General features: G+C 46.3%; 1 protein-coding gene across 3 annotated transcripts in view; it reads left to right on the top strand.

Moving 5' to 3' along the window:
* Positions 1-320: 320 nt before the first annotated feature.
* Rgma (repulsive guidance molecule BMP co-receptor a) overlaps positions 321-20,421 on the top strand; it is a 39,866-nt gene continuing 19,765 nt past the window's right edge. Inside the window, exons 1-4 of one of the 3 annotated variants that reach the window (XM_026394050.2) lie at positions 321-726; positions 957-1,255; positions 1,775-1,924; positions 16,437-16,552. In XM_026394050.2, coding sequence (XP_026249835.1) covers positions 16,471-16,552 — 82 coding nt within the window. In that variant the 5' untranslated portion in view covers positions 321-726; positions 957-1,255; positions 1,775-1,924; positions 16,437-16,470. The remainder of the gene's footprint in view (positions 727-956; positions 1,256-1,774; positions 1,925-16,436; positions 16,553-20,421) is intronic. The other 2 variants (XM_026394051.2, XM_026394049.2) reach the window with 2 other exon arrangements.

Genomic DNA, 20,421 nt, shown 5'->3' with positions numbered 1-20,421 from the left:
TCAGAATAACTTCCCCTTGACCACCATGGGCCTGAAGGTGGAAAATGTACACTCCACGGCATCCCTGAAGGGGATTCGAAAGTTGGAGGTGCGGGTTGGGGATCTGCACTTGCAGCTCACACCGCCCTCCCCCGATCCCAAGAGCCCAAGGAAAGTCTTGACTTTCCGGCCGGAGCACCCGATCCCACCCTACTCACCCACCCACCCCTCTGGTGCTGATACGGAAGGGTGGGGCCGCGACTGGGCGGGGCGGGGCATTCGGAGCCCGCGCCCCACCTCCTGGCCAGCCCCGCCCGCACTCGCCCCCCGCCAGCTCCCGGGGAGCCGGCCCGCCCCCTCCCCTCCGCGCGCAAACGATCCTCGCTACGCCCCGCTCGGCGGCGGCGGCGGCGGGCGGGGGCAGGGTGAGGGAGGGGGCTGGCCGGGGCCGCTCCACTCTGCAGTTGTCTCCGAAGCGCGGGCTGTGCTGCCCGAGCCGCTGGGCCGGGGAAGCACTGGCCGTAGGCTTCCGGGCCGGCTTCTCCAGGCGCTCGCAGGCATGCAGCCCGGGAGCAGGCGGCGCGCCCCGGGCCGCTTCTGAGCCGGCAGGGGCTGCGGGACCAGCGCCAGCCGAGCCCCTCCCTTCTTGCCCTTGGGCCGACGAGCGAAGTCCCGGCACCCGCTCTTAGCCCGCAGCCCCGCCAGCGCCACCCCCCGCGGGCTGCAGGGGCTCATGCAGCCGCCAAGGTAAGCGCGGGCCAGCAGCCGGGCAGGCTGGCTCTGACATCCCCAAGGCGCCGCCGACACTTGCTGGGGCCACCGCACTGATTTGGTCCTCCCCAACCCCGCGTCTCATCTTGCCCAGATTTGGAGCTTTGCCTCGCCTGGATCGCCTTAGCTCTTGGCAGCAGGAAAGTTTTTGTGGTTTGGTGTTGGTTCTCTTTTTTCCCCCTAAAATACTCTTCTCCTGGCGGCAGGCATTGCGCGTGGTTGGGCAGACCCGGAGCACGTCCAATCCGCCGTGTCCTGGATGGGGGAGTCTCTCTCGCGCGCAGTTCTTTCTTTTTGGGGCGGCCGCCCGGCCCGGCCCACGGAGCCTAGGACGGAGCCTGCTACCTGGCTATCCCGACGTGAGCCCCCATTGGCCTGTGTCGCTAGGGCCCCCGCCTCCCGCTCAGTTCGAGGTTGAAGAGCTGCTAAACGGGGCGTCGGCGTTGTGCACCATCTGGGCTCAGGAATAAGCAGTCCCAACACGGGAGCGTCCAAGTACCCGAAGGTGCGGATCTTGGGTTGAGCTCTAAGAGGTGGGATTCCCGAGAGACCTCGGTGTTTCTAAGTGGACTGTAGGACACTACGGCCAGGGCAACACGAGAACTCAGCGCCTGGCTTGAGCAGGGGCTTATCCCAGGTTATAAACTGGGGCAAGAGGACAGGTGTATTTAGGCGAAGAACCTATGTGAAGGACGCTCGGGTGCAACTCTTGATTGCATTTAAATGTAATTGCATTAGATTTGCTCGGAGGTAGAATCAATTTCCCCAGATCGGGATTTTAATGCGAGCTGGTGAGCTGCTATTATGTGGTGTGGTTTCAGAAGGCGTTGGATTGTATTTATTTTATAAATTGGGTACCTAGGGGACAGATGAGGGAGAAATAGCGCCACCTAGCGTAAATGGTGAACTGTGCCTTCCTTTTAGGCAGAAAAGTTGGGTGTTCTTAAAGTAGACTCCAGCACAGGTGGAGAGGCGGGAACTATCCGTTGCGTCCAAGAAAGATTTGTTCTTGGTGTTTCAACAGTCCTGTGGAACGCAAGCGCCCCGACGCCCTGAGCTCAGCCACGTAGCTTAAGGGACAGAATTGTGGGTCGTACTGAGTGGCAGACTGTTACCTCAAGGACCTCAATCACCTTCTCCATCTGGTCTTAGGATCTTCCAGCAAAAACAAAAGGTAATATGTTATCTGTTTTAAGACGATGCCCCTTCCTCAGGCATCTGTTACAGATCTCTAGAAAGCCAGTTCAGAGATTTTGCTCTTCTCCCAGGCCATCACAGGTAATTTTTCAGATGGATCTTGAGCCATAGCCTCTATTTTAAAGAGATTGGCTGTGGTCTGAAGGGCAGCAGGAGGAGAATTGGGAAAGGGCCTAATGCAAATGTAAACGGGAATGGTACAGTATACCCCAAAATAGTATTTTTACATATATGAAAGGGGGTGGCCTTGCCGCTTCACTATCATATCAGGTAACAAGCAAGTCCCCTTTCCCTGAACCCGATCTTCAGTTAACAACTAGGGAAGACTATGCTAGATGACAGAGAGGACAAAGGCTCTGGGTGGGGCACCCACACATCCAGGCGGCCTGCATTCTCCTGGCTGGTTTTTGCTGCCACCTTCCAGGGCAGATGATATTAGCAGTGAGCCGAGTTCTCCCGTTCTGAAGGGAACAATGTGCTTTTCTGCTTATGGTGAAGACCCTTTGCCCTCCTGGGACCCTCTGAACTATGGTACTGGTGAGATATGACCCACGTTCCTTTTTCTAAGAACTCTGCTCCCATCCTTTCCCTCCAAGGTGATAAATTCCAAAGACACATGTGGAATGGCTGGTGGCTCATCTGCCCACCCCACCCACAGTGTGCTGCCTCATACTATCTCTCCATTTGCAGGTATTTGTTTAATAACAAGACTTGTGACAAAAGGGGTCCTATAGAAACTTGGCATATTATTCAAAGAGGGCATCTCTGACTTTTGGCAAGAAACCTCTGTCTGCCTGTAAACCTCTTGCAGGGTATGACTGATGTCTGTCCAGTGTGTGTAATAACACAGAAGGAGGGTGTGGAGGCTCCTGTTTAATAAAGATCCCTTGGGTCTGCTCTTCAATAGTCACCCTCATGTGAAGACAAATGAAAGAATGGGCAGTAGGTACTACAGAAGGAACCCAGGGCACTCTCCCACTGAGCTACACCCCCAACACTTTTTATTTTTTATTTTTGGGACAAGATCTTGCTAAGTTGCCTAGGCTATCCTGGAACTTGCTGTCCTCCTGCCTCAGCCTCGAGAGAACTGGGATTATAGGCATGTGCTGCCTCGACCTGCCCAAATATAAAAATTCTTAAAAGAGTAAATGCAAAATGAAAGGAATAGGTACTGAAAGTCCCTAACATTGGGACAAGGGGTTTTCAAGCCACTCTTGTGATGATACTCACTGCTCCTGAGTAGCTGACATTCACAGGTAAGGTCATTTCCATTTTTTGGAAAAAGAAACTGATGGCCAGAGAGGTGAAGGGGCAGAACCAGGGTTCTTTGAGTCTAAAGTATTATTTTTTCCTTGCTAAATGGATTAAGTTCAAGCACTTCTTTTACCAAGTATGGTTGCCAAATTTGGTCATGCCTTAAAGCATGCAGAGTAAGCAAGGAAGGAAGCATGGTCCCTATCCCTCAAGAAGTCTGCCACCCAGAAAAAGAGATGGGATGTTCCCAAGTGAGACTGAGCAGAAACAGACAAAGAAAATCAGAAAGCAATTCAGGCTAATTGCAATCTGTTAATTCAATGAAATGAAACGGGCACTTCCCCTTAAAGGTAATTGTTTAAATAATTTTTGTCTGAGGTGTTCCTGGGGCTCTTTAGGAGAACAGCTTTGCTCTTCAAACTGCATTCATTGTTCGGTCATTCAACAAACATATCTAAACATAAGTTTAGCCTAAGGGAGAGAAATTCCAGACTTTCCCCCTGTCTGATATCCAGCCCTAACCAAAGGAGAGCTCCTCTTTTACTTATTTTGACCAAATGACAGCTCAATTTCAGCGTCCTTTCTCTTAGCAACAAATATAAAGGAGCAGTGAATAGGAGTAATGGAAAAAACTTAAGGACTTGCCTCACCCAAGTGCGCTTGCAATGCCAGGCAGATGTCAAGTTTCCTTAGTGATGAATGAAGAAACATCTTTCAAAAGGAGACCCCATTTCTTAGTCAGGTCTTTCCTGTTGGTAAAAAATGCTATGTCATGTTACAACCCAGGGGTCAGAAAGCAAGAATGAAAAACTACAATTCTAAGGACAAGAAAAAAAAGAAGCTTTTGGCCTGAACCTGAATCTCTCCAAGTAACAATTTTTTTAATATTTTACCCCAATTATCCCTATATATATGGAAACCACAGTCCAAGAGAGACAGCTTGTGTGACACATTGTCAGCACTTGATTTCTGAATGTGCCACTTCCTTACAAAATTTTAGAAGAGTAGCTTAATGTTAATGATTATAACATTCTTTTAGTTCTGTAAAATTTTGTGTGAAAGCAATAAACTTTTATTTTTATCTGAAAAAAAAAAAGAAGCAGCTTTGAAATGTGGGCAGAAAATGGTCAAATAAGTGCAAGTATCTTTTATGGTCACATTTAAAGCATGATTAAGTCACTGCTAATTGACGAACCCAAGTATGCACTACCCAGTTTATGAAATTACAATATCCAGATTGCAACAGTAAAGAATGGAAGTGGAACAATCAGTGTACGCAAGATTAATTATAGAATTACTGATTGGATCTGTTTTTCCTTTTTAAGTTTTGTGTTTAAAGCAATGTTACCAGGACTTCCCGAAATCAGGATACTGGATTTTCTAGAGTCTGAAAATCAGCAAAAACTTGAAAGTGAAAGATTCTGTGAACTCTCTGGTAAAAATAAGGCCAATTCCAATAGATTCTGTGCCCTCCATGGGCCAAAGCAGAGATAAGCAGATATATGACTAAAAACGCCCCCAAAATTTGTTGACTTCTATCTCATTAGCACATTTTAGTAGTTACCATCCATTGTGGTTTCTCATTATGTTTGTTCATCTTCATGGACTCTCAGACCTCAAGGTCTTTGCAGCAGCTTGTCCTTCCTAACAGCAACCATTTGTCCTATTACCTGATAATACACTACTCTTCGTATGTCCTTGTAAACAGAGATAGTCTACCTAAGTCTTGATGCAAGTGTCAGCATCGTTACTTTGTTCTTAGCATGCTTGGACTCTTAAGGAGATGTGCAAACCATTTTTCACCCTCTGTAGGCATTTTGAAGGATTTTTCTAGCTGATGATGTCTTGAAACAAGATTAGGTGCACCCATACAAACTCACAGAGACTTACTACAAGGGCCTCCTAAACATATGTCATGGTATACCTGTCCTCAGCCATGATGCTATAGAATTCTGCTATAAAATTCACTTTGCAATTAGACCGATTGTGTAAAGTTTGATCCTATCAAAGTTTGATCCACTTGACTTTTTTGGTTAATTGCCCCTTGCATGGATACCATTTTACCTGTTTAAATGCAGGCTTTTGAAATCTGCTGGGTGAGTACTGAACTATCTTAGTGACTTAGAAATTGGCCTTTAGTGTGCATTTTTAGCTCCTGACAGTGCCACCCTGAGAACAGATACTCTTGCAAGAACATATCCACCCAATACTTGTGCCTTCCACCCATGGATTTTTCTGGTTGTCAGAAAAGCACACAGAAATGCATGTTGCATTCACAGATTCATAAAAATTACAGGGTTTCCTCAAAATAATTGCTATCTTGAAGAGAATAATAATATTTGCTTGGAAGTTTTGGTGGATAATATGCTTTCATTTGCATTTAATTCAATGTCCTTTATGGGAGGAAGTTGAGTATAAATAATAAATAGATTTTTAATGCAATTTCATTTTCTCAAATAGGCTTCCATTGATACAGGGAGGCAAAACAAAAAGAGATATGTTGCTTATAGTCTGGCTCACTCATCATTGTTACCAGATTCATGGTAACAACTGCTTACAGGTCCAGCTCTGCTAATAACCCTGTGCTGCTAAGTTGGCACAGGTCATTTTTGTCTCAGAACATGAAATTCATGAGATTGTAATTTATTTTGTGATACATCCGTCAGTACAGTTAAAATAATTTGTATTCAGATTTCAGAATAGTGATTTCAAAATGCTTCCCTTACTGCCCACCTCAAGATCATATGGCAATAAGCTAGATGCCACCCTCATCCGTTCCATTGCTTTTATTTTTCTCTGCTGGGAACATTTTGAGAAAGAAGCACCTTAAACTTCAGGTGTATGATTTCTTCATAAGTAAGTGGATGCTATTGGCAGGGTCTACTGATTCAGGGTCTGATGGGTAACACATCCCCCAAACCCCAGCCTGAGTTAAGAATCAACAAGAACCGGGTGAGGTGGCACACACCTGTAATCCTAGCAGCATGGGAGGCTGAAGCAGGAGGATTGCATGCTCAAAGCCAGCCTCAGCAACTTAGTGAAGCGCTAAGCAACTTAGTGAGACCCTGTCTCTAATTAAAAAAAAAAAATACAAAGTAGGAGCTGTAGCTTAGTGGTAGCATACTTGACTGGCAAGTGTGAGACACTGGGTTTGATTCTCAGCACCACATATAAATAAGTAAAATAAAGATCTACCAACAACTAAAAAAATATATTTAAAAAAAAATACAAAATAGGGCTGGGGATGGGACTCAGTGGTTGAGTGCTCCTGAGTTCAATCCCCAGCACCGCCCCCCCCCCAAAAGAATCCACAAGAGCAAGGCAAACCGGAGCCAAGCTAGTACTCTGGCAATGCCTTATTGGGTCAATGACAAATGTCCAAGGGCAGAAGCCCTTCGGGCTTAAAATGAGATGTCCTTTGAATGCCTCATGGACTGAAAGGACTGAATGAACTGAGACTGTAGATAGATTTACTTAAACATTTTTCCACTGTGTAATATTTTGCTCTCATTCAGAGCGCTGCTAAGCCCAGGAAAGTACACGATGAATACTTTACCAAAAAAAATTAAAAATACCACTTGCCATCTAAAAGACATACAAAGAATTCAATCATCTATCTTTACTTCCTAAGTTTTTTAGGGGGAATGGGGAAGATTGTTTTTTGTTAGTGTCTGGAAAATAGTATTTCTCTAAACACAGTCCCATTTCTAATGCGTGATCCATCATTATACATATGGGACATATTATTGGACTGACAGAAAAAGATAAACCTTGGCTGAAGATGAGAAGCAGCTGTGGTTTGTCGAGAAAAACACTGAACTCGCCATCACAAGGGCTGGATTTGAACCTCTGCCCTACCATTTATATTCATGGTAACCTTGGATAAGTCACTTAACTATATTGTGAGTCTCAGGCTCATTTATGAACTGGAGATGGCTGTGCCTGTTACCTAGTTAAGATGATTCTGCAGTTCCATGGGGGACTGTTTATCATAATGAGTACTCAGCAGGCCTTGAACATAACTGATAATGCACCTAGAACCCACCCAGAAGTCAAGGTTATCTAGAAGTCCTTGGGGAATTCTGCAGATTTCCACGCAGTTCCCACACATACAAAAGCTCTAGAAGGTTCTGTGCATGATATTCTATTATAATCCAAACAATGGTTTTTAAGCATGCTATAAAGCAAATATTGGCAACTATGTTTCAACACTGACTCTGTGCCAGGCATGTGTTCTAAGTGGGCTATTATTGGATGAACTCACCTAATCCTAACATCAACCTTCTAAGGGAGATGAAAGTAGTCTCTGCTGTGTCAATGGCTTTGCTGAGGTCCAGGGAGCCTGTTCAGACTGCAGCATCCTGTATTACCTCTCTAATGTTCCTAAAGAAATTTTCTCCACCCCAGGCAAATGTAAGAAAGAAAACAGTGGTGTGGAAGAATGTTACATGGAGCAACACATTAGGTCTTCTTTCTGGGTTGGCCCCTTTCCACACCTCCGGTCAGCTGGGGCTCTTCTCTATTTCAGCTCTGCATTAGCCATTCTAAACAGTTTTGAATTTGATGAATAACTTGGTTATCTGTTCCTATTGCTGAAAGTCTATGGTATTTGTGCTTGGCACCAAACTGTTCATTAATCCAAATCTCCGAGTCTTCTGCTGGTTGAAGAAGACACAGATACACTGTCAGTTCACACAGTTGCCATTTGGTGGGTAAATGGTTCCAAGACAGTTCTTCTCCCAAGAACTTACTGGAACAGGGAGAGGTAAACATTCTGTGGGCTGTACTTCATTATAGGAACCTAGTGTGTTGTGGGTAGATACTAAAAGCTGCTTAGAAACAACAGAGGGCTACTAAATGTGTTTAAGGTATGGTTTCAGGTTCACCATAGTATTGCTTCATGCTGATGCTAGAGCATAAAAATGTCACTCTTCAAATAAGATTTCCTGCTTGTTCAGTAACATTTTCACCTGGGGAATGCAGAAATGTTACAGATGAGGCCACAGAATGGATTTTCAGAGTGAGGCACAGGCAAGGCTGATTAGTTACAGAGCCAACAAGAGTTCAGTGAATCCCTAGATCTCAGAGACCCAGGGGTAATCAGGCCATGATTGTGCAGGCAGAGAAGCTGAGAGGCCAGGTATAGGACAGGACATAGTTGGACCACACACCTGGAAGTAGATCCATCCCAAATTCCAGATCTCTCTCTTTCCCTATATTTACTGCAATGGCTTGAAACTTTCCATCTCAACACAGTTAAGCAATTTGTAAATTCTTTTGCTTTCATACTAGGCTTTACAGAAAGAATTTGCAATCTGTAGACCAGATGGGAGGTGAAGTCTTAGACAGAGCTTCAAGAGGAAACTCTAATTCTAGTAAGAACTAACAGGAGAAATGTTGGGAAAAAAAAAAAAAACATAGCTGATCCAGGAGTTTACTGAGAATCTTGAAAGTCAAGATGGTCAGGTGCAGAAAGATGGAAGAAGAGGCCTAAATCCAAATACCCTGGGAACAGAGCCTCATAAACTGCTAGGAGATCATCAGGAGGGAGCCTACTGGGTAGGGACTGAGGCTAGGGAACAGAGCAAAGGGAATACAAAGATAGTCCTGCTTCTGTTCAGAGTAAGAGTGAGAGCATGTACCATGGCTTAGGGTTAATAGAAGCAAAACGATCAATGAGAACTCCAGGCCTGGAAGCAACTGGTGAGCTCATCAGAGGTGACATGGCAACCAGAGTCACCTAGACCTGCCAGAACCCTACTTGGTCACCAAGCTAGCTGGGTGACCTCAAGCAAGTTGCTTACCTTATACAGTGTAAGTTTGGGTAAGTGTGAATTGTCTAATTTCTGAATGTGAAGAGAATAGGTGACTTCAAAGTGAGAATGGAAGTCCACAAAGAGACGAGATGCAGCTGTTAGAAGACACTTTGCATCCCTCTTGTTGTCTATTTCATTTTTCATTCTGTCCGAATAGACATGGGCACATAATGGTGGGTGAACTCAGCTCTTCTCTGACTGCTTAGTTCCTGGCACAATGAAAGGGTTTGTGGTACTATTCAACCAAGAAAGAAATTAAAGTAGGAAACACTTACTGGAAAGGGAGCCTCCAAAATGTTGCTAATAGCTTTTGGCAAAATTATCAGTAGATTGCATTTGATTAGATTAGATAGGCAGGATGATAGGTAGATAGGTAGATTTTATATGTGCACATAAAAGTATCTGGAAAGATGCACATGAAACTCTTGACAGTTATTACCTCCAGGGAGAGTCATTTAATAGGGAATTGATTTTTAACATGTACCTATATTACTTTTTCAATATTTTAAAAATACATTTGATGCTAGATTGAAAGAATCTGAATGCCCCCAAAAATTTGTTTTCCCAGAATTTTCTTTCCTTAGAAATCTCTTTTTATCTATCTACCAAGCACAGTGAATACATCCTTGCCTGTCAGCTGTGATGTGCTGGGGAGGTTCCAAGGAGAACACTCCATGAACTTGTCCCAGGCTGACTGAGCTGGACCTTCAGGCCCTGAAGGCTCCCAGATTCTGTTCCCAAAAGTAGACTGATGGGCATCAATGCTAATCCATGGAGCCGTCAGATCCAGATTGTCCAGGAGGCCAAATTTTGGGGGAAGTTGTTTCAGACAGTATGAAACTGGTACTAATAGAGAAAAGCACTGTGGGTAGTGTAACAGTCACCAAGCCGAACTCTGTACATCTGTGACTAGTGATGTCATGCTTTGCAATCAGTGATTTTGTTTGTTAAAAATATTTCCAACATCCATCTCCAAAAGCCTTGCCAACTTTACAAAGGCCTATGTTAATTTGCAATAATGGAGATGGGCTCTAAACTTGTACTTCTAGGACATAAATTCCTCAAAGCCCTTGTCCCATTGTGCTGAACCCATTGTTCCTCAAGTCTGGATCCTCCACTACATTGCCTGGAAAGGTCCAGCACTGTCCACTGTTCATCTCAGAACCCCCCAAACTCAGCTCAAAGCCTTCCCTGGAGCCTAGGACTCAATTCTTTTTAAATGAGTAAAACAGAAGTATGAGGGGGAAATATTACTGATTTGATAATACACTTAAGACATGTCCAAGAGCAACTAAAATCTGCTAAGGTGTTTTAAATGCATATGAAAGAACTCAAATCAAGGATGAGATACTTCCTCAGTTTCTAAAGAGAGCTATCCAGAATATCAGGTTAATGAGTGTGTGTTTTAAACCATTCAAATGTTAAAATGAATTCTGTGTGTTTAATGAGTAGGGAGAAGGATCTCTCCTGGTGAGTGAAGGAAACACCAAAGCAAACGAAATAATATGCACACAGAGAAAGAGAGATCTTTCTTAGGGGCAAAAGCTAAAATTAAAAAAAAAAATAAGTGAAGAGGTTCTTAATGCCAAAGCAATGACAGTTAAAGTGACAGCAGGGCTCACAGATGCTTTGGAAGCAGTAAAATAGGGAATAGAGAGAGGTCCTCTCCTAAATTGTCATGGAAACAAATATGGCCAGGAGGTTCAACAGCCATCTGTAGGATCTCCTGCAGGTAAGAGGGTGGTGATCGTGAAGGATGCTAATGACATCCTTCTGGCCAAACTATGTAATTGTCTTTCCATATGGTACATTGTGCCTCTTGTCCATAAAAGGAGCCTAACCACCTAAGGGTTATTCTTCATGGCCACTTTGGTGGAATATATACTAAAAGAATAGTATTGCTAAGCATGCTTTAAACTCCCAGTTAGCTGGATGAACACAACACACTTTCTAACAAGAGGCTATGAAACTGGACTACTTGATAGAAATGGTAGACAGAGGCTTAGAGAGAGGACAGAGAAACTCAAGGATAAATTATGTTTAGACTTTCAAAGTTCCTGACAAAGTTCCACCCCAAAGGTCACTTACAATAGTTAGTAGCTACAGAATGTGGGAGGGAAATGCCACAGATTAGAATTATCCTTAAAGACTGGAAACAACAACAACAAAAAAATACAATAAACAGGTACTTTTCTGGATGAATTATAAATAGTGGGCATCCTGAGGATTGCTTGTGCATCCAGACTTAGTTTAAATTTACATAGATTATGTAAAGGAGAGAAAGCTCAAATAGTTCCAGTCCTACAGATGAAAAGTTCTGCAGAAATAGCCAGGACAAGCTTATGAATTCACAGGAAAATCCATATGAAACTTTTACAGGTGCAAGCCTAAATTAAATCATTTGCAAGAACATAATCCAAACTCCAAGAAAATGGGCTTTGTTCAGACTGTGTTTATAGCCACAAAAGACAACTTTGTGGTCTTTGCAAAATGTATGTTTGCTAGAGGTCACATAGGACCAAGTGCTCAAAAAATGTTAAAATGCCATCAGAATTGGCATTGGAAACCAAGCCAAAAATAATGTTCTACGCAGGCTATATCCAGACCTGGCAGTTTTATTACATTTGCCTGCAGGAAAAAAAAAAAAAAATCTCAGAACTGTAGAAGGGCGAGCAATGTAATCAGCCAGAGAAAGTTTTTCATGAGAGCAGGGCTGCTTTGTTCCTTGAGGGCTTTAGTGTGGAAAGATGAAGCCAGAAAGGTGATATGATCAGAGGCCATAAAATCTTGGAGGTTATGGAGAGCATGAACGGAGACTGGCTCATCAAATCTGAGATGACCAGACCCCAGGGTAGCTCTTGAAGTTTAAAAGAGAAACTTGAGAGATAAATTTAAAAAGATTGATTCCTGCTCAGAGTTGTACAGTGAAGCAACTCAGTTTCTCATAACATGGTGAAGGCAAGTAGTTTTCAAAATGCTCAAGCCGTTTACCAAATGCATAGCCAAGAACTGGCTCTTAAAGATGGATTGAGAGACATTAGCAGCACATCCATGTATTTCTGAGGTTGGCAAAAATACCAATATTGGACCATTAGCTTCCCCCATATAACCCAGAATTCTATTAGCATGAGTAAGAGAAATCTAAATCAAAACTGGTTTCAGCCAAACAAAGAATTTCAAGCCCCATAGCTGGAAAGGTACTGGGGGTATCTCCAAACAGCCAAGGAAGACCTATATGGAGTGTCACATACCAAAGAGTGGCTGATGCAGGGCTGGAGATGCAATTCAGTGGTAGAGTTCTGGCTTAGAACAGGCAAGGCCTTGGGTTCCATCTGCAACACCACATACTCACACAAAAATGCTGTTGCACAGGCTGTACCCCTGGAGACTCATATTTAGCTGCTTTGAAGTGGAGCCAAAACATATGTGTTTTTAAATCCCCTACAGTGTCTCCCCAAAGAAGCAACCCTCCCTATCTCTAGGCCTTAGGTAAGGCCCCCAGTGCTTCTCTGTCTGCCACGCTGTTGCTCTCTTCTTCTCTAGCTTCACCTCTTTCTCCTACACTCAGACCCCAGCCTTTGCAGATCCTCAGGTGAGCCACATTTTCATTCAAGTTGAATTTGTTCCTTCTATCCTGAATCCTTTCCGTGTTCCCCCTCCCTGTGCCCTAGGCTGGGCTGGAGGCCTGGGCACCTATGTTCTGTGTGTCCTCTGTCGGTCTGCCTTGACTTTAAGCCCACTGCGGACACTATCGTTGAACAGAATGACCCATTCAGCACACCTAACGTGAGGGTTGAAGAACTCCGCTTTGCATTTATTAGTAATTGGGTGAGTACTTCAGCTCACTCAGCCTCAGTTTCCTAATCTGTACAGTGAAGATGATTGATCATCAAACATCCCTTAACCAAAAGTGTCTAGAAATGGAAACTTGCACCTGACACAATGTGAGAGTGTATTAAAATGTTAGTCATTATTACTAAAAAACAAATCCTTTGAGACATCTAGAAATAGGCCACCTTTTTTTGGTAAAGATTATTCAACTTCTCAACTCACCTTTTCTGGTCATCCTTGGTCTCTTATCTGTTTCTACCAACTGTTCAAACATAGGAGCTGTATTAGAATCAGCTTTCCATTACTGTAACAAAAGACCTGAGATAATTAACTTGTAAAGACAAAAGATTTATTGTGGCTCACAGTTTTGAAATTTCCAGTCCCAAACTGGGTGGACCCATGGCTTTGGCCCTCTACTGGGCATGCTGGATGGCACTGGCAGAGCCCACTATTCACCCTAGAGCCAGGAAGCAAATGAGGAAGAAGCAGGGGCCAAGGTCCTACAATCAACTTCAAGGGCATGCCCCCAGGAACCCTCAGGACTTCTAATAAGACACTGTCTCCTAATGTTTCCACTCCCTCCCAGTTGTGTCAGCCTGGGAACCAGGCTTTTAATACATGAACCTGTAGCAGACACTTAACCTCACACTACAGTGGGGTATTTCTTCATCCCTCAGAGACTAGCATGCAGTAGGTCCTGAATGTAACTGATGGCTCAGACCCTGGTTTGGGAAACACTCATACCTAGAATCAGGCAAAGCTGGAGTCCCTGTCCACCACCACCCCAGGGAGGGCTCCAGCCTCCTGTCAAACCCCGCCCTTCTTTTAGAAGCCTGCTTCCCAAGCTGCCACCCCCAGGTGGGGAGTAAGAGGAGTAGGGTAGGGCTCAGCAGTGGAGCCTCCACAGCCAAGACTGGGGAAGAACTGGAACCATGCATGAAAAGACTCAGCCCGAGGCCTAGACCACAGCGCAGACAGTCTCGACCCATAAGTGGGCAAACTTGATGGGACTATTTGTTCGCAAGTAGCTATATGATGAGTTAAGTGAGTTTTAAAGGTACATGGAGTGCAGAGTTCCAAAATCCCACCCTTCAAGGATTTCTTATTTCTGTATGGAGTTAGAGGAGTCATCAATGATTAGATAAATCACTTGGAGTCAACATACTCCCGTACTGCCCCATTTGAGGCTAGATTTCTCTTGACAGTTTAAATAGTGTAATGGACAAATGCCCATCTTGGGCATGTCCAAATTCATCCTTTTTTCCTCATGAGGAAAAAAAGCCCTTTCCCACTTTATTCACTCATGCCATAAGACTCAGGTCTCCTCCTCAAATGGCAGCCAGCTCCCGAGCAGGGATGCTGAGGACATCCCAAGGCCCCACTGTTCCATCCCAAGTTAAATTCAGTTACAGTCTTGAGGTGCCTAACCTTTTCAGATGAAGAAACTGAGGTAGGGATTAAAAGTTCTGCTGCCAAAGTCCACTCTTGGGCAAGGGCAGCACAACAGGGATCTGCTTCAGGATTTTCAGAAGGCTGTATCGCCTCTTAAGGACCCTAAGCCATGGTCTCTGGCCTGAAGATGCCACCCGGAGATGTCAAGGCAGTGATGGTGGTTCCTTACTGTCTGGGCTCCTGGGAATGCTGCTAATGGATCTCTTCTCGCATTCAAAGGCTAAGGCTGTAGAAGGAGCTCAGGAAAGGCAGATTCCAGCAAACGGTGTTAAGAGCTGGACCTCAGGGGTGGAAAGGTCATCCAGTGCCTCTGGCTGTCTGGCTGTAGGCCTGCCTCAGTGTGCCAGGTGTTGCTACTGGAATGGACTGGGTGCTGTGATTATGCACAATAAGCTGCTGGGTCTAGCCTCAAGGGCTGGCCATGATTGAAAGGAATACCATTGGAGACCTGGATTTTGAGATGATGAGCTCTCCCTGGACAAATTTATAACATTTTACAAACAACATTTTGTAAAGGGTCCCTAAAATTGAATCCTGGTTTGGAGAAATGATAATTAGATTCTGTTGGTCTAAGACTAAAATAGTTGGTCTAACATTAAAATAGGGAAACTACAGGGGCATCACAACTATCAAGGATCACAGTTGCCTCCATGAAGTTTTAGATCTGTGGGTACTGCATCTTCCTGCTGCCCCGTTGCAGAGTGGGCTGAACAATTAGTTTTCTTTCTTCCCTGTTTAGGGAAGCCAGATTCAGAAGTTGCAATGCTTCTGGGGTTGTGTCTTTGAGGACACAGGTCCTCCTTCCCTTTCCTCACAGCCTGCTCCTCCCCAGGATTCCCTCCTGGCAGCAAAGTACTAAATTGCAGACTTAGCCCTGCAGCTTGTGTGGCCCACAGCAATTGAGGGCTGCGATAGTGCTTAAGAGAAACATCTAAATTGGATAAAAACTCAGATTTCCCCCCCCCCCAAAGAACCAGATGGGCAGGGTTGGGAGTAAGGTAAGGGGGGGTAGAGGGAGGAACGGGTTTGACTAAAAACACTTGTTCTGGCCTATTTGTGTTTCATCCAAAAGATGTTTCTCAAGGGAAGTTGCCAGTCCCTTGAATATCACAACAGAAGAGTTGCAGGAGGAGACATTTTGCTCCCGGAAAAATAAGCAACCAAGTTAAAGGGAGGTCACCACCCTGAAGCCCTCCCAAGATCGGCCTTGGGAGCCTTTCTGTCACTGCCAGTCATTCCTGCCCTGTGCACTCCGGGGATGAGAGCACCCACATGTCCCCTGGGGTGACAGCTGTGCCCTGGAAGGCACAGCAGGCCCGCAGGCCCCTGTTCGGAGGTGCAGGCAGGGCAAGTTTTCAGAAAGCAAGGAGGAGGTGCTTAGGAGAGATGCTTGAGGCGACTAGAGCCCAGTCCAGATGGGTGGCCTGGGGCCCCAGTGGGCTGTATAGCCTCAAGGTGCATCCGTGGCTGAGATCCTGCGGTTGGACCATCCCCATCTAGACCCCAACGACTGGGAAGGAGATTTTCCACCCTGCTGCTCTGGGGACACATCTGAGAGAGCAATAAACCAAGGGGTGTCAGTGGCATCTTTGGGATGGCAGTTGGAAAGAAGGGCTGGGGCTTGTCTCCAAACTGTTTCTGCTTGGACTGGATATTTATGTGAAGGTTTAAGGGGGCACGCGGCCCTCCTAGTGTCCTACGGGGTCTGGTCGCCCCAGGAGGGGTGCTGGGCGTTTCCTGCGTGGGCAGCAGTGGGTATGGAAACCACGCAAAGGTCCCAGAGCTCCGCAAGCCCTGAGCTCACTGACGCGGATTTCCGAGGTTCCAGCCGCAAGCGCAGCCATCGGGCCGCCCCCGCCGCCTCCCCAGGCCTCTGGGCTCGCGCGGGCGGTACTGAAATTCGAGCGCGGGAGGGCGGAGCGGGCGGCGGCGGGGCCCGGGGCCGCCGCGGCATTGGAGGGGAACCGAGTGATGGATGGCGAGGGAGGGGCGCAGGGGAGCGGCGAAGGGGGGCGCCTGGCCCCGAGGCCGAAGTGGACCGAGCCTCCCGGCTCGCTGCTCCCGCCGGCGGAGCGAGGCTGCCTTTTTCCAGCAGCGTGATTTATTTTCCTCTTTTCTTCTAAACTCTTCTTCCAGGGAGAGGCTAGTGGTAACAGGCCGAGCTGGATGGATGGGTATGGGGAGAGGGGCAGGACGCTCAGCCCTGGGATTCTGGCCGACCCTCGCCTTCCTTCTCTGCAGCTTCCCCGCAGGTAAGGCACTGCCCCCTGGCCGGAGAACCCGCTTCCCGGGCCTCCCCTCAACACCGGGCCACTTGTCCTACAGGGTTGGAGCGAGTCGGGGCTCAAGTTCCCCGGCCCTCGTCGGGCCCCCGCCTCCCATTTCCACGGGTCTTTGTTTCTCCCGTGCCCCACGGAAGGGCACGGTGGATGCCAGTGGATATCCAGGGGGGACCCCGCCCGAGCTGCGAAGGCAAGAATCGGGCGAGGAGATCTCGGGGTGCCTGTGGGCCTCTCGCCCTCTCTCCTTCCGAGAAAGAGGGTGCCCGGGACGCGCCTCTTAGAGGCTCCAGAAGAGACGGAGAAGAGGGGGCACCAACAGGGTGTTATGGGCACTTTCTCCAGCTCCTCGCCTGCCAGTTTGCAAACCTGCCTGGTGCTCAGAGATGCAGCCCAGGGCGCCCCGGAGGTGGCACCCCAGTCCCCGACCGGCCCCTCCCCTGGGACCCCCGTCCAGCCCGCAAGTGCTTGCCCACGCGGGGAAGCCCACCGACCCGGTTCAGATGAGCTCGTATTCCTGTTTGATAACATTCCGCGTCGCCCCCTGTTTGTTTTTATTGTGTCAGAAAGGGAGAGAATTTTAGAATTAAAGCTGAAAAAGCCCATCTGTTTCCAATGAATCCCCCATAGTTTTTCACAATGTTTTTGGCAGATCGTTGCTTTCAAATTCCTCGGAGCCCGGACCTCTTGTTTTTGTTGGGGGAAGGGAGACCAACTCCACAGAGAAGCATTTGTTCCTTCCCAAACGCTCCGGTTTCTTTACTTTTTTTTCCTTTTGTGGGGGGAGGGGGAAGGCACGAAACTTAGAAACTTAAATCCCCGGTCTGTTTTCTTTGTAATGTTTCGTAAAACTTTATTTCATTTTTGCCATATGTTGCTCACAGCCTGGAAACGCCAGTTAAACCCTTCATACCCATTTTTCTCCTGCTAAAAATACAAATAAACACAATGTCACCGGCCAAATGGTCCTTCTTGCAAGGCGGGATCTCCCGGCCATTTCCATTGTGTTTCGGGGGTTCAGAGGTGTCTTTTTTGCAAAAATTCCAGCCTGTTTCTCACCTCAGTCAGATGCAGATCTGCAGCCCCTGCGCACAGCTGAGATCTGCAGGATCGGACTTGAGTTAGAGTATTGGGTTGTTTTGATTTGCTCCTCAGCCAGCTGGGTTTCAAGGAATGGACAGAACTGGGCAGTCTTGGCTTGGCCTGGCTTCGACTTGGGACTCCCGGTGGGCGGACCACGTAGGCAGCGAGTAGTACTCGGTGGGGGGCGATCAGTTTACCCTGTGTCCCGGTCCTACTACAAGGACCCCCAGCGCCTGCCCAGCCAAGTTGGCCCAAGTACTCAGCAGCTGTGAGTCCAGGAGCCTCCCAGGGAGCCGGGACCTGCTCCAGAGCTTGACCTGCTCCAAGGGACGTTCCTGGCCACGGACAAGATGAGGGAGGTGCCCGTGTACCCTAGACAGCTCTCAGCCCCATTGCACCCGCTGAATACCAAAACCTCCATTGAGGGTCATCCCCAGATCCCCATTCCTTGAAAATGCAGTTTCTCCATCCATTTAAAAGAATCCAGTTGAAATGTTGATTTCCTTGCCAAGAATTAAAGAAATAAAGTGAAAATCACCCTCTTTTAAAAAAGAACACCCACACACCCCTTTCTGAGGAGTTGGCAGTTTGTGTTCATCTTGGTTTGGTCTAGATAAAGATTCAGTCCACTGGAAGTTTTATCAGATGGGTTGATAAATGGCTTTTGTCCCTTGGCTGCCATGGGGGATGTGATCTCAGCTCAGTGCTGAAATTGAGAAGGGGGGCTCAAGGGCCCTTAAAACAACACCTTCCTGCTCTTAAAGCTGCAGCACTTTTTTAACTTCTTAGGAGGGAAGAGGAGTTAAGGAGGGACTGGCAGAAGATCTCGAGGTAGGAAAAGCAGCAAGGGCTGAGTAGTAGTGTTTATATTGTTTCTCAATTCATTTCTTTGTCTTAAAAACTTTTATTTGAAAGTATTCCGGCATAGTCTGAGGAATGATGATGGGTTATATAATTCACAGCCTAAATTCCATCACTTTTGTTTCCAGGAAACCCATTTCTTTTTGGCTTCAAAACTGGTAACCAAAACCGGTCAGATGGAACAGATAGCTGCTCTACTACCATGCCAGCTGGCTAACCTTTCTCCTTGACAGTTGCATGTGGTCAAGATTGCCCACCGTAAGGAAAACTGAGCTTCCCATACCCCATAACTAAATCAACCAAAGGCTCCAGAACTTGTGTGTTCAAGAAACCTGGGTCTAAAGACAATTTCCTAAGTAAGGGATGAAACGGGTACTTTCCACAACAAAGAGACGAACTGCCACATCCTTTGATAGGTTGGTCCAGGAAAGGGCTTTGGCATAATGTCAGAAAACCTGCACTTCTGGTGGAGAGTGGGGAGTTAAAAATAAATAAATAAAAAGCCCTGGCAAGTGTAAGGGGAGGCCCAGAGACACATTCTGGGACCCTGTGTGCCACGGCTTCTCCCACTGAAGACAGGTGGAAACTGGCTGAGCAGCCTCGTGAAAGCATAGGTTTGTTCAAAGCTGGCCAGCTTGAATGGCTGCCAGGAGTAAGCCCACAGGAGTGCAAATTAAATTGGACATAGTTCTGTGCAGAAAGATGCCTACGCTCTGCTAGACTGAGAGTGTTTGTTTTGAGTGTTTACGTTTACTTACTCATGTGTATGGCCAGCCTCCTGTGGCCCTGCCTCAGTGACAGCCTCTGACCAAGGCCTTCAGGCAGACATAGCCTAGTGAAGATAAAGGGGCTCTGCCATGTCACGTGAAATGGAAGACCATCCGCTTGGATGATGCTGTGGGTCAGAGCAGAGTGGCCACATCTACCCAAGAGGGGGAGGCCAGGAAAAAACTCAGAAGAGCCTTCCACAAATAGCCTCTTCCAGACACAGTTAATAAATAGTTTTTAAGCTTTGAGGCCATCATGACTTATCAAGCAAGAGAAATCCATTCTTCTAAGAGAAATCCACCCAAGGCATGTTTTGGACAAGTTTCTTGTTAACTACACGTGGATGCTGTACTCTAGCTGTGTTTTTCAAAGTATGGTCCCTGGACCAAAAGCATCCATCTCCCCTGGGAACCTGTTAGAAATGCAAGTTCAGGGCCCACCCAAACCTACTGAAGCAGATACTCTGGGGTAGGGGGCAACAATCTGCACTCCCAGGAAATATGGTACATGTTCACGTTTAAAGACCACTGGTTCTAAGAATTATTGCACTGTAGCTTTTCTTTATTCCTTATTTCTTTCCCTTACATTTTTATACAGCATCTATTTTTAAAATGTTTAAATGTTAAATGTTATTCAGTGGGTAAACTGATTCTTGGGAGACCAAAGCCCTCTGTCATGTCCAAGCACATCTGTGTTGCTCTAGAGATGAGAATATTTCTGTTAAAACTGCAGTTTAAAATGTGCAAGCAAGGTAGCCTCCTGTGGCCCTGCCTAATTACCACATTATTACTCTCTCACAGTTGGACTTTGTGTAGCAAAAGGAGAGTGTCTTTGTCCAACTGAGCTGCTGTAACAAAATATCATTGACAGTCTTGTGACAACAGAAATTTATTGCTCACAGTTCAACAGACTGGAATGTTCAAAATTAAGTTGCCAAGTGTTGTCTGCTAAGAGCCCACCTCCTGACTCATAGATGTCTCCCTTCCCTCTGTTATCCCAGGGTGGAAGGGGTAGAAGACTCTCTAGGGTCCCTTTATAAGACTACTAGTCCCATTTATGAGGGCTTTATTCCCATGACTTAATTACCTCTGAAACCCCCTTACTCCTAATACCAGCACGTTTGGAGTTAG

This window comes from Urocitellus parryii, chromosome 6 (genome assembly GCF_045843805.1).
Source record: "Urocitellus parryii isolate mUroPar1 chromosome 6, mUroPar1.hap1, whole genome shotgun sequence".
NCBI lineage: Eukaryota > Metazoa > Chordata > Mammalia > Rodentia > Sciuridae > Urocitellus > Urocitellus parryii.
Note: the sequence above shows the minus strand (reverse complement) of the source record. Positions and strands in the feature narration are given on the sequence as shown.